Here is a 12615-nt window from a genome sequence, read left to right as displayed (position 1 = left end):
GATATTTTCCACATCAGTAAGTAACGTCAGGTCAATTTTGAGTGAAAGAAATAGTAGCAGGCATTTTTTTTCTTGTTCTTAATTCTTTGATATGTTAATATTAGTAACTTTGCTAATGTGGCAGCTGGTTATTAAAGGACTCAGGTGTTTACTTAGGTCCATGTCATTGGGTTTTATTTGTTTGTATTTTACCATCTTCAGTTTTCTTCTTTTCCTTTGGAGTTTCATGTAGGAATAGAGTACATTTTTTCCAGGCTCAAGAGCATTACTTTGTTTATTTATTCATTCAACCATCTTTTACTGGGCTCTTACGATGAACAAAGTCTCAGTGTAAGATACAGAAACAAAGAAATGTGTATTCCCTCTAGGATGATTCTCCTCATCTATTAATAAATAAGAGATGTACCTAAAACATTGTTAGACAGCTGGAAAGAGGCATGTTCCAGAAAGGAAATAGAACCAAAGGAGAGTAATAGTTCTGAGGAGACAGAGCCGCTCTGGGGGAGGAATGGCTCCATGGCCTTGCTGCTGTATTCTGTGAAGGTAAATGAGCTTGTTTTGTTTTGTGGGCTTAGTTCAACATGGAAGTCATAAAGGAAGTGCCTTTAAGATAGAGATATACTGCTGAAGGAAGGAGCTGTATAGTCCTTTTATGCCCTAGAACCAGCAGTTACCATGTCAGTATGTCATGGATTTGTTGTTCAATTGCTCAATTGTGTCCAACTCTTTGTGACCCCATGGACTGCAGCACACCAGGCCTCCCTGTCCATCACCAACTCCCGGAGTTTACTCAGACTCATGTCCATTGAGTCGGGGGTGCCATCCAACCATTTCATCCTCTGTCGTCCTCTTTTCCTCCCACCTTCAATCTTTCCCAGCATCAGGGTCTTTTCTAAGGAGTCAGTTCTTTGCATCAGGTGGCCAAAGTATTCTAGGTTCAGGTTCAGCATCAGTCCTTCCAATGAATATTCAGAATTGATTTCCTTTAGGATTGATGGGTTTGATCTCTTTGTAGTCCAAGGGACTCGCAAGAATCTTCTCCAACACCACAGTTCAAAAGCAGCGCTCAACCTTCTTTATAGTCCAGCTCTCACATCCATACATGACTACTGGAAAAAATCATAACTTTGGGTATATGAACCTTTGTTGGTAAAGTAATGTCTCTGCTTTTTAATATGCTGTCTAGGTTGGTCATAGCTTTACTTCCAAGGAGCAAGCGTCTTAATTTCATGGCTGAAGTCACCATCTGCAGTGATTTTGGAGCCCAAGAAAATAAAGGTCTCTCACTGTTTCCATTGTTTCCCCATCTATTTGCCATGAAGTGATGGAACCAGATGCCATAATCTTTGTTTTTTGAATGTTGTTTTAAATCAACTTTTTAACTCTACTCTTTCACTTCCATCAAGAGGCTATTTAGTTCCTCTTCACTTTGTGCCATAAGGGTGGTGTCATCTGCATATCTGAGGTTATTGATACTTCTCCTGGCAGTCTTGTTTCCAGCTTGTGTTTCCTCCAGCTCAGCATTTCACCTGATGTACTCTGCATAGAAGTTGAATAAGCAAGCTAACAATATACAGCCTTGATGTGCTCCTTTCCCAATTTGGAACCAGTCAGGTGTTCCATGTCTGGTATTAACTGTTGCTTATTGACCTGCATACAGGTTTCTCAGGAGGAGGTAAGGTGGTCTGGTATTCTCATCTCTTTCAGAATTTTCCACAGTTTGTTGTGATCCACACAGTCAAAGGCTTTGGCATAGTCGATAAAGCAGAAGTAGATGTTTTTCTGGAATTCTCTTGCTTTTTCGATGATCCAACAGATGTTGGCAATTTGATCTCTCCTTTTCTAAATACAGCTTGAACATCTGGAAGTTCTTGGTTCACTGCTGAAGCCCAGCACAGAGAATTTTGAGCATTACTTTGCTAGCGTGTGAAATGAGTGCAGTTGTGCCGTAGTTTGAACATTCTTTGGCATTGTGCCCTTTTCTGGGATTGGAATGAAAACTGACCTTTTCCAGTCCTGTGGCCACTGCTGAGTTTTCCAAATTTGCAGGCACATTAAGTGTAGCACTTTAACAGCATCATCTGTTAGGATTAGAAATAGCTCAGTTGGAATTCCATCATCTCCACTAGCTTTGTTCATAGTGATGCTTCCTAAGGCCCACTTGACTTCGCCTTCCAGGATGTCTGGTTCTAGGTGCATGATCACACCATCGTGGTTATTTGGGTCATTAAGATCTTTTCTGTACAGTTCTGTGTATTCTTGCCACCTCTTCTTAATATCTTCTGCTTCTGTTAGGTCCATACTGTTTCTGTCCTTTATTGTGCCCATCTGTGTATGAAATGTTCCCTTGGTGTCTCTAATTTTCTTGAAGAGATCTCTAGTCTTTCCCATTCTATTATTTTCCTCTATTTCTTTCCATGTTCGCTTTGGAAGACTTTATTTCTCCATACTGTTCTTTGGAACTCTGCCTTCATATGGGTATATCTTTCCTTTTCTTCCTTGCCTTTTACTTCTCTTCTCTTCTTAGCCCTTTATAAGGCCTCCTGAGGCAACCTTTTTGCCTTTTTGCATTTCTTTTTCTTGGGAATGGTTTCATCACCCCCTTCTGTACGGGGTTCTTCAGACGCTCTATCAGATCTAATCCCTTGACTCTATTTGTCACTTCCACTGTAAAATTGTAAGGGATTTGATTTAGGTCATACTTGAGTTGCCTAGTGGTTTTCTCTACTTTCTCCAATTTAAATCTGTATTTTGCATTAAGGCGTTCATGATCTGAGCCTCAGTCAGCTCCTGGTCTTGTTTTTGCTGACTGTATAGAGCTTCTCCCTCTTTGGCTGCAAAGAATATAATCAGTCTGATTTTGGTATTGACCATCTGGTGATATCCATTTGTAGAGTTATCTCTCTGTGTTGTTGGAAGAGGGTGTTTGCTATGACCAGCAAGTTCTCTTGGCAAAACTCTGTTAGCCTTTGCTCTGCTTCATTTGGTACTCCAAGGCCAAATTTGCCTGTTACTCCAGGTATTTAGGAAATGGCAACCCACTCCAGTGTTCTTGCCTGGAGAATCCCAGGGATGGGGGAGCCTGGTGGGCTGCCGTCCATGGGGTCACGCAGAGTCGGACACGGCTGAAGTGACTTAGCAGCAGCAGCAGCAGCAGCCAGGTATCTCTTTACTTGAACAACAACAATAAAGTTGGTTTTTAAGAGAATGGGCCAGACATTTTGATGTAACATTGAGTCATATTGTCCTAAAGCAACAGTTTCCATCTTTGCAGACAGTGAATGAAAGACAGAAATTGCTTAGAACGTTGTAATATTTGAGCTCTAACAGATGAAAGTTACTTTCAGTATTGATATAAAATAAAATTTACAACCAAAATAAAAATATAAAACAGATCTGTTAGAGGAAAATATACAGTGTATAAATCGATTCTCTACTAGATTCTGCTTTTGTTTAGATCCTAAGATATTATGGATTTTAGAGTGACAGCAGAATTTATAAGTAGGCAGCATGTGATTCTTTCTGGGGTATCTAAGTTCTGAATGCATCTAAGTTTAATGCTCACCTGTTAGATTTTTATCTCCTGCAAGCTGTTTAGTCTATGCTGCTATCACATACATCTCAAGTGAATATCTGTAATAAATTATTTAAATATGGCACTTGAGAAATGTTTTCTGGAACTTAATAAAAATAAATATTAATTACTACTAATAGAAACTTGGAGTCATTGATCACAGTTGGAGGCCCTAATCAAAATATGATTTCGTCTCTATGAGCCATGTTCCAATTTCAATGAACAATTCAAGATTCTTTGGACTTAGAGCCTGGTGAAAAAAAATTGCCAGAACACAAAGCAAGAATAAAATTAAATGAGATGAAAGACAAAGTGTTTTTTTCTTTAAATGTCAGCAAAGGGCTGATGATTGCAGTGACTTGTTCTGACAAATACTAGGTCCATCATCACCTGCTTACTTTTGTCCTTTCCTTTCACCTTCTCACCCCAGTGGAAGTGGATCCAGCACTCAGCACTAGTCTTTTTTTATTTTATTAATGTTACATTTATTAATATGATACAGTAACATTATATATTGTTATTTTTTAAAACTTACTTTGACAACCAGGTGTCTAATTATTTTGTATTAAACAGCTTCTTACCAAGAATGGCACAACATATAAGACTTTCTAGTATTTTTTATGCAACTTTGCTTTGTTTTTGCAATGGTTTCTTTAGCAGATTTTCACCCAATTCGTGGCCACAGTCATAATTGTGCTTATATACTTATCTATAAAGATAGAGTGCAGGAAAATACTCTGAGAGCAGAATAAGTACAAAACAAGAAACTATGTTGAAATACATAGAAATAACATACGTGTGCATGATACAGATGGAAAAGTCAGTGAGGATGACTCGGCAGACATTTACAAAACATTTGTTTTCATCCAAACATAAGGCACAGTGCAAAAATGTTAGCACTAGTCTTCTTTTGGAAAATTTCTCCTTCTCTTGGTAGACTATTGTTTTCACTTAGTAGTCTTTCAGAAAGGGTTTGTGAGAATTATATTCCCTGAGTTCTTGCCTGTTAAAGAAAACCCAAAAACTTCATTTTTAAGTCCACAAACTTCAGTGATAATTTTCTGTATTAGTTTTTCCTGAGACGTGGCATACCATGTCTGTAAAACTTCTTTGATTTCAGGGAAATAGTCTTAATGATATTTCTGAAAATGCTTTCTGTTTCATATATGTAGTTCCTTCCTTCAGGAATATGAATCATGCCAAACTTTGTTCTCCTTCATCTGCCTTTCATATCTGTTTTCCCTATAATCTTTTCATACTCTTTGTATATACTTTTTTTTTTTAGTTTCTTATTTATTTATTTATTTATTTTTTATTCTACTTTACAATTCTGTATTGGTTTTGCCATACATTGACATGAATCCACCACGGGTGTACATGCGTTCCCAAACATGAACCCCCCTCCCCACAACATCTCTCTGGGTCATCCCCGTGAATATACTTTCTAATTTCATTTTTCCCCACTTCTTTCAGACTTTTCTCTATGAGTCTTATTTTTTTCGAATAGTGTCAGTTCTTCATTAATTTTATTTTTCCTTTCTACTTATTTCCTATTTCCTGGACATAGTTAGAAAACTAGAAATCACACTAGTTTTTATTTCCTTTTGTGAAATTTATTTCTTATGCACTTGGATCTTTATTTTGAGCTGTTCTTTAGTGGTGATATTTTCATAAAATTTTTCAGTTCTTGCTAGCGTCTTTGGTCAAATGAGTAATTTATGTGTCTGCATGCATGTAAACTATGTTTTATTCTTCTCCCATTTCTCTTGCCTGTTTCTTCCTTTTTACATAAAGTATTTTTTTTTTAATAGAACACCTGGAATGGCTCCTCTTCCTGCCTCCCACCCCATCTTTAAATAATGAGTTCTTAGATTTTAGTGTTATATTTTTAAAGTTGAATATTACAAAATGCCTTCTGTTCAGGCATTTAAGCCCTCCATTACAAGCATAAGATAATCAGTTTTGACCACTGCAACCTCACCAAGTAGGAATAGGATGGCCACTGTGTTTTAAGGCGGCCTCCCAAAAACTGAGACTCTTACCACGTATCAGAATGTGTTTCTTTTCATATTCTCTAATAAATGCTATAAGATCTGCTTTGTTGTTTATGCTTCTCCCAGAAACTGTGTATGCTGTTGGATTATATGTATGGTTAATTATTTTACATAGTTTTTAATACTATGGGGAGAATCATGTGAAATTGTGTTTTCTAGGCAAAACATGGTCAAATATATTGGTAATTTCATGCGTCTCAATATATGATTATCTTCTTTACATCATTACTTGCTACCTTATTTCTGAATCATCGCTCAGCTGACTTGAATTGCAAATAGTTTTTTTAGAAAATATTTTTTCACTGTGTCTGGTCTTAGTTGAGGCAGAAATTCTTGACTACAAAATATTGAATGAGATAACATAATAAGCTTGAACAGTATTTGATAAATCTATGGATTATGATGCTTATATAAGCAGAGTGGGTAGAACAAATGAAGACAGTCAAGCCAAATCCAGAATTAGTGTTTCTTTTAATGGAGAAAGATTATTGCCCTCTCCATCAGAGGAGAGCTCAACAAACTTCATCTGCCTTCACCAGGTTGGTGGGTCCTCCTGCCATGGTTCTGTATTAGAGGCTCAGAGTTGGACACAACTGAGCGACTTCCCTTCCACTTTTCACTTTTCACGCATTGGAGAAGGAAATGGCAACCCACTCCAGTGTTCTTGCCTGGAGAATCCCAGGGACGGGGGAGCCTGGTGGGCTGCTGTCCATGGGGTCACACAGAGTTGGACATGACTGAAGTGACTTAGCAGCAAGTGTGGTGGCCTGGTTGGCATTGGTGAGAGGAAGCTCATGTGTGGAGCTCATTTCCTGCTACCAGGTACTTTGTTCTGATGCCAGTTGAGCAAACACTGCAGTGCCTGGGGAAGGGGGTTGGTTGACATTTTCAAGGGAGATCATCTTGCCCCCACAGTGAGAATCTTATGCTGAGCATTCTCATGGAACACAAGTAGCTATGCTCTAGGCCCATTTCTCCATGTCTGTCCCTCAGATGTCTTTGTCACCAGTCCTCCAATCTTTCTTCTTTCAGGTCCCTATCCATCTGGCTAAACTTGTAGCCACTGCCCATCAGGCCATCTTTCCTCAGCCAAAGTAGACCATGGATGTATTGCTTCAAGTTCTACCTGCAGGGAGGAAGTTTCTGCTCCACTGTCTTTTCAGAGACCATCCCTTAGAATGGATATACTACCAGAGTCCACTTATGATTCGTGACAATGAAAGGTCAGTTGGAACTAGGCATCCAAGGTATTCAGACCTTTCTGCATCTTCCTGTATCTTGTATTTCCTAATCTTGTATTTCATATATATATATATATGAAATATATATCATATAACATATGTATATATACATATATCGATAAATATATATGGTTTAGTTCTCTTGAGGCTTACTTACTCTTTCTGATGTATTCCTACTTTTCATGTAAGAGACTTAGTGAGACTCTGAATTTAATGATGGTAGTGATTTATCACCCTTGATTTTTGTTTGTTTGCTGTCTTAGCCTGGAAGCTGCAATAGACTCAGAAAACTTTTTTGATATACATAGGAAGTCACTGAGTTTCCATCTTAGCCTGAAATTAAGACTTTAGAGGTTGAGCACATAATTCTTTTGTTTCTATCCTCTTTTCAGGTTTTCCACATCTCTCACTGTTTCTGTGAGCTTTTGGTATCTTTCCAAAAAATTTCTTTTCAAACCAGAGTTAGTTTCTCATGCTTACACCAAGAACCAGACAAACATGTTCGTATTAGGAAATGGGTGTAGAGAACAGAACCTTAGGAACTTTGAGAATAATTAATTCTTTAAGTGGGTTGGACTTAACTCATGTCCCACTTGATTTTCAAAATACTAATCAGTCTCCAAAATGTCCTTTAAACTTAAAAGGCGTTGACAACAGGTTTCCCAGATCCTCAACAGGAACTTCATTCTAGTGAATGAGGATAATAAACAGATAATACACAGATAATAATGTTGTCATTTTGAAAATTAGTGAGACCTGAGTTTTTAACTATCTGGATCCTTGGTTGCAAAACAGGAGAAAAGAACTGTGGTTGAAAAAGGAATTTATTAGAGGGATATTGAAGGGTTCATAGTAACAGTGAGAGTCTTGAACGTCCTGAGAAAATTATGGGAAGGAACAAAGGCCAACCTGGAAAGCCAAGAACAAGGTCTAGCCATTGTCTTTTATCAGGGTTAGTTTGGCCACGATGGCAGTGGTTCTTACCACTGGCAAGACAGCATTGCCACTGGGCACTGCTGCCAGCACTGCTTTCACTGGCAGCCCTGTAGCCACCATGAATGAATCCTAAGCACCCCTTTGTCTTTGTGTCACTCTCTTCCCATTCAAAGCCTTGAGCTGAAGCAGAGTCTAAGTAGGAGGCTGCTCATTTCTGTAATGGGAATTATACTCCTTTGGCCCACTTACTCGCAGTGTGGAAGTCTTTCTAATTTGCATTCCTTTTCTTCATTTTCTTGCTTTATGGTTCTCACTGGGACTTTTGATACCATTGTTTGGTACTATTGGTGAACAGTACCAACTGAACAAAAGAGAGTGAACTTGTTTTCTTCCTGATCTTGAGGAAAGCATTTAGACTTTCGCTGTTAAATTGAGGATGTTCCTGTTCATTACTCATTTGTTGAGTGTTTTGATCATGAATAGATGTTGAATTTTGTCAAAAATTTTTTTTATTCTGTTGAGATGATTGTATGTGTTTTTTCATTGTTTACTAGCTGAGTAATTAAATAGATTAAATTTTTGAATGTCAGACAGATCTTGAATTATTTGGCCCTTTTATATATTGCTGAACTGTTTGCTAATATTTCATAAGAATTTTAAGTCTGTTTTTCATGAGGGATATTGATCTCATGAATCTTTTGCCTCATTTTGGTATCAGAGTAATTCTGGCTTCATAAAACTAGTTAGGAAGTGTTCCGTCCTATTCTATATTCTGAAAGAGTTTGTGTGAAATGAGTATTAATTCTTTTGTAAAGACTTGGAAGCATTATCCAGTGAAACCATTTGGGCCTGCATTTTGTCTTTGTGGAAACATTTTAAACTATGAATTTGGTTTCTTTAGTAGATGAAGGGATATATAGTGTTGGTATCTCCTTGACTAGTCTTAGGCAGTGTGTGTCTTTCATGGAATTTATCCATTTCATCCAAGTTATTTGACTTATTGGCCTAAAGTCATTTATAATTCCCTTATTATTATTTTAATGCTCAAAAGATCTATAATAATGGTCCCTCTCTCATTCCTGACATTGGTAACTTATTCCTTATTTTTCTTGATCAGTCTCACCAGAAACTAACCTATTTTATTTTCTTTTCAAAGAATCAGCTTTTGATTTTATTGGTTTTCTTTATTGTTTATTAATTTTCTAGTCATTGATTTTTATTTCTTTATTATTTCCTTCCTTCTGCTTACCTGGGATCTAATTTGGTTTTCTTTTTCAGTTTTTCAAGATAGAAGTTTAGTTCACTGACACATTTCTTCTTTTGTAATATGAACATTTAATGCTGTAAAATTTCCTCAAAGCACTACTTTAGCTGCATCTCACAAATATTGATATATTGTATTTCATTCAGTTCAAAATATTTTCTAATTCTCTTTTTATTTCTTCCTTAACCCATGGGTTGTTTAATTTTCATATATTTGTGGATCAACCAGATAGCTTTCTTTCATTTTTTTCCCATGTATTTTTGCTGTCTTTGGCTTTTTGATGTGATTTGTGGGAAATCACCACCTACCTTTGAGAAGAAGGCACTGGTCTGAGCCACCATTGTGTGTGAAATGCCCACAGGCTGCCTCAAGCCTGTGCTGGTGGGCAGGTGTATGTATCAGCAGTGGGCTGCTCTCTCTTGGCTGGCACATGAGAAGTGGGGCCAACCGTTCTACCACCACTGCCACGTTCCAGTATTGAGGCCGAACATTTGTTAAAAATCTGCATATAAGGCAGCCACGTCCCCAGTCCTCCTGTACCACTGTGTACCTATGAACTCTAGTAGCCAGGCGTCTACCCTTATATAAGGAAACGGAATCTTCTTCAAAGAAATCAAATGGTCTCAGAGAAGGCCCTAACACCAGAGCTAAACTCCTTGCAGGAATTACTGAAGGTAGGTTCCTGGGTCACCCTGGTGGATGAATAGACCTATGCAGTGGAGGAGGTAGCCAACTCTGGTCTCCTCAACACTCTCAACGAAGGCAGCTGATTTAAGACTCATGTCGTATTTCCTATTGACTATCAGCATTCACCACTTAACTTTAGACTTGGCTGTATGTGGCATGCCAGTATTTACAAGAATGGAGAGTTATCAGTTTTGATGTATGTGTAGATGACCTACAGATAAAGAGTAAAATCAGCCTTCTAAAAGATGGAACCCTACTCAGTGACAGGACTGTCCTGTTCAATAGAGTCTTATTTTTAATGGACCAGGACGCTAAAATGTGAATGATCATTTGCTGGGTGACTGGATTAAAGATAATTTCAGTTTTCTTCTTGTTGTATTTCATCTTTTCTATTAATAACTTCTCTAAAGTGAATATATATAGCTTTTGTGTTCAGACAAAACGTCTTAAACCATTAAGGCAAAAATTAGTAGAATTGTGAAATAAACGAAAACATCAGATCTGATCTAGTGAGCATGACGTAAGGTATAGTCAGTGTGAAACTAGTGATTTAACAGCAAACTGGGTTGATCAGAATTGTCTCTAAAGGTGTTTACAAGAGAAGTAATTGACAAAAGCTTTCACTTCTCCATGAAGAACAACGGCAGGAGTCACACAGAGGGTTGTCTGGCCCTTCTCTGTGGGTCAGCATTCCTGAGGAAAGGCAACAGTACACTGTAATCACGGTGTTAACAAGACAAGAGTATCCTAAGCTCTTCAGCTTGGCCCCCTGTTCATCCACTGGTGATGGTGTTCCTGCTGGGGCAGGGGCAGGAGAGTCTGAAAGACAACCTTAACTTAAGAGAGGAGACAGGTTGCCCGCGTTCCATTACTAACACAATCTTTCCTGTCTGTCCCGTACACAGGCAGCTGGCGAAGAGTCTTGGGCAGGCTGGTGAAATTGAGCCTGAAACAGAAGGGATACTTACAGAATATGGTGTGGATTTCTCTGATTTCTCTTCAGAAGTTTTAGAATGCCTCCCTCAAGGCCTGCCTTGGACAATTCCACCAGAGGAACTCAGCAGGAGAAGAGATTTAAGGTAAATATCTGAACCCCTTTAAAGAACGACACGTTTTCTACCTTTCTGTCTTCTGACTTAACTTTCTGAGGAGCTGGCCTCAAGTGTTGCCATCTTTCCACCAACACTCAAGTTCCGTACAACTGAACTCAAGTGCTCTGTACCAGAGGTTGGCCAGTGATGCCTTGTGAGCTAAACCTAGCCTATTGCCTGTTTACTCACAGCCTTGAGCTAAGAAGGCTTCCTAGGTGGCTCAGTGGTAAACAATCCACCTGCCAATGCAGGAGACACCAGAGAAGTGGGATCCAACCCTGGGTTGGGAAGATCCCCTGGAGAAGGAAATGGCAACCCACTCCAGTATTCTTGCCTGGGAAATCCCATGGACAGAGGATCCTGGTAAGCTACAGCCAATGGAGCTGCAAAGAGTCAGACGTGACTGAGCTCACTTGCAGGCACTTGTGAGCTAAGAATGGTTTTTATATTTTTTCATGGTTGAAAAAATTTGAAACAATAATTTTTTATGAAAATTATATAAAATTCAAATTTCAGCATTCATAAAGTTGTGCTGAAACTTAGCCATGCTTATTTGATTATATATTGTCTTTGGCTGTTTTTTTGCAATACAATAGCAGGGTTGAATAGTTGCAACAGAGGCCATATGGCCTGCAAAGCCTAAGATATTTGCTGTCTAGCCCTTTATTGAAAATGTGTGCTGACTCTTCTTCTAGACCATTCTAATTTCAATGGGTACAGTTGCCACCTTCTTTTCTCATTGCTAAGCCCCATAGGTCTGGTCCAATAAAGACAGTGTTATCTTGTTAGAAGTGCCCTCCTTTATATGGGCCTCTTCAGGCACAGAGCAAAGGATTCAAGACTTCTGTGCTTGGAGCTTCACTTTAAAGCTTTACTTTTAGGTCTGGAATTTGTTGGAAAGTACTTTTGTGGTATTTTTTTTAACAACATCTTCTTTGAAGATGTTTCTTCATTGTGGGATGTTAGTTCTTTTCTGATATTTCTCTTCAGAATTTGGTTTCAGTGCTGGCATTCATTTTGGATGCCACATGGAGATATTCAGAACCAAGAAACTTTTCATACAACCCACTGAGGCCGTGGAAGGTTTTTTGCTAAGGTCATCCCGTGTCAGAGTCTTTTCCACCACCACATTTGCTCACTTCATGTAGCTGAACTTATGATACCTTAAGCTTGTGGTGCCCATTACTCCACCTAGTTTGAGAATCCTCCTTTCCAGCTCCCTCTTGCTTTTGTATCTTTTAGGAATTTACTTCTTTTTTTTTTTTTCCTTTTCTTGCCAAGGGTAGGCAAGGAAAAGGAGTTGATGGTTCCCTTTCCTACTTGTTAGTGGCTCAGATGGAACACACATTATATTTGAAGTCAGCTTTCAGCAGTAACCATTGTTCATAGAACTGCTTCTGGTCAGTTATCTTGTCAAGGATTTTGGGATACTGAGGCCATAATCTTATTATTCTCTCTGAACCTTCATATTCTCATACATAAATGGAGGGACTTATTTTCTGAGATCTTTTCCTAAATCTAGGAATCTATTAAAAAATTAATAAGAAAAAGATAAAATGGATGACTGAATTTTCTTGTTTTAAGTGTAAGTTAGTAGAGCTAATCCTCTGTAGCTATCGACATTTTAAATGTACCTACCCTTTCAATTCATGCTATTCAAGGAAGTATATTAGGGTACATGTACATGAATGTTTGTTGCTACCTTATTGTAAAAGTGACACTGCTGATGTCCACTAGTAAAGGAATGGTTACATAACCTATGTCATAT

At 38.3% G+C, this 12615-nt stretch overlaps 1 protein-coding gene across 5 annotated transcripts in view; it reads left to right on the top strand.

Annotated features, from left to right (window-relative positions):
- Window positions 1-12615, top strand: part of DIS3L2 (DIS3 like 3'-5' exoribonuclease 2) — a 362916-nt gene that overhangs the window by 158037 nt on the left and 192264 nt on the right. For 4 of the 5 annotated variants that reach the window (XR_005718935.1, XM_040228111.1, XM_040228112.1 and 1 more), the window contains exon 9: window positions 10662-10835. Coding sequence is in view for 3 of the 5 variants with exons in the window: in XM_040228111.1 (XP_040084045.1) it covers window positions 10662-10835 (174 nt within the window). In the remaining 2 variants the exon portion in view is untranslated. Of the gene's footprint in view, window positions 1-6660; window positions 6852-10661; window positions 10836-12615 lie in introns of those variants that run through there. The other variant, XR_005718936.1, reaches the window with a different exon arrangement.

Source organism: Oryx dammah, unplaced genomic scaffold, assembly GCF_014754425.2.
Source record: "Oryx dammah isolate SB20612 unplaced genomic scaffold, SCBI_Odam_1.1 HiC_scaffold_27, whole genome shotgun sequence".
NCBI classification, from domain to species: Eukaryota; Metazoa; Chordata; class Mammalia; order Artiodactyla; family Bovidae; genus Oryx; species Oryx dammah.
Note: the sequence above shows the minus strand (reverse complement) of the source record. Positions and strands in the feature narration are given on the sequence as shown.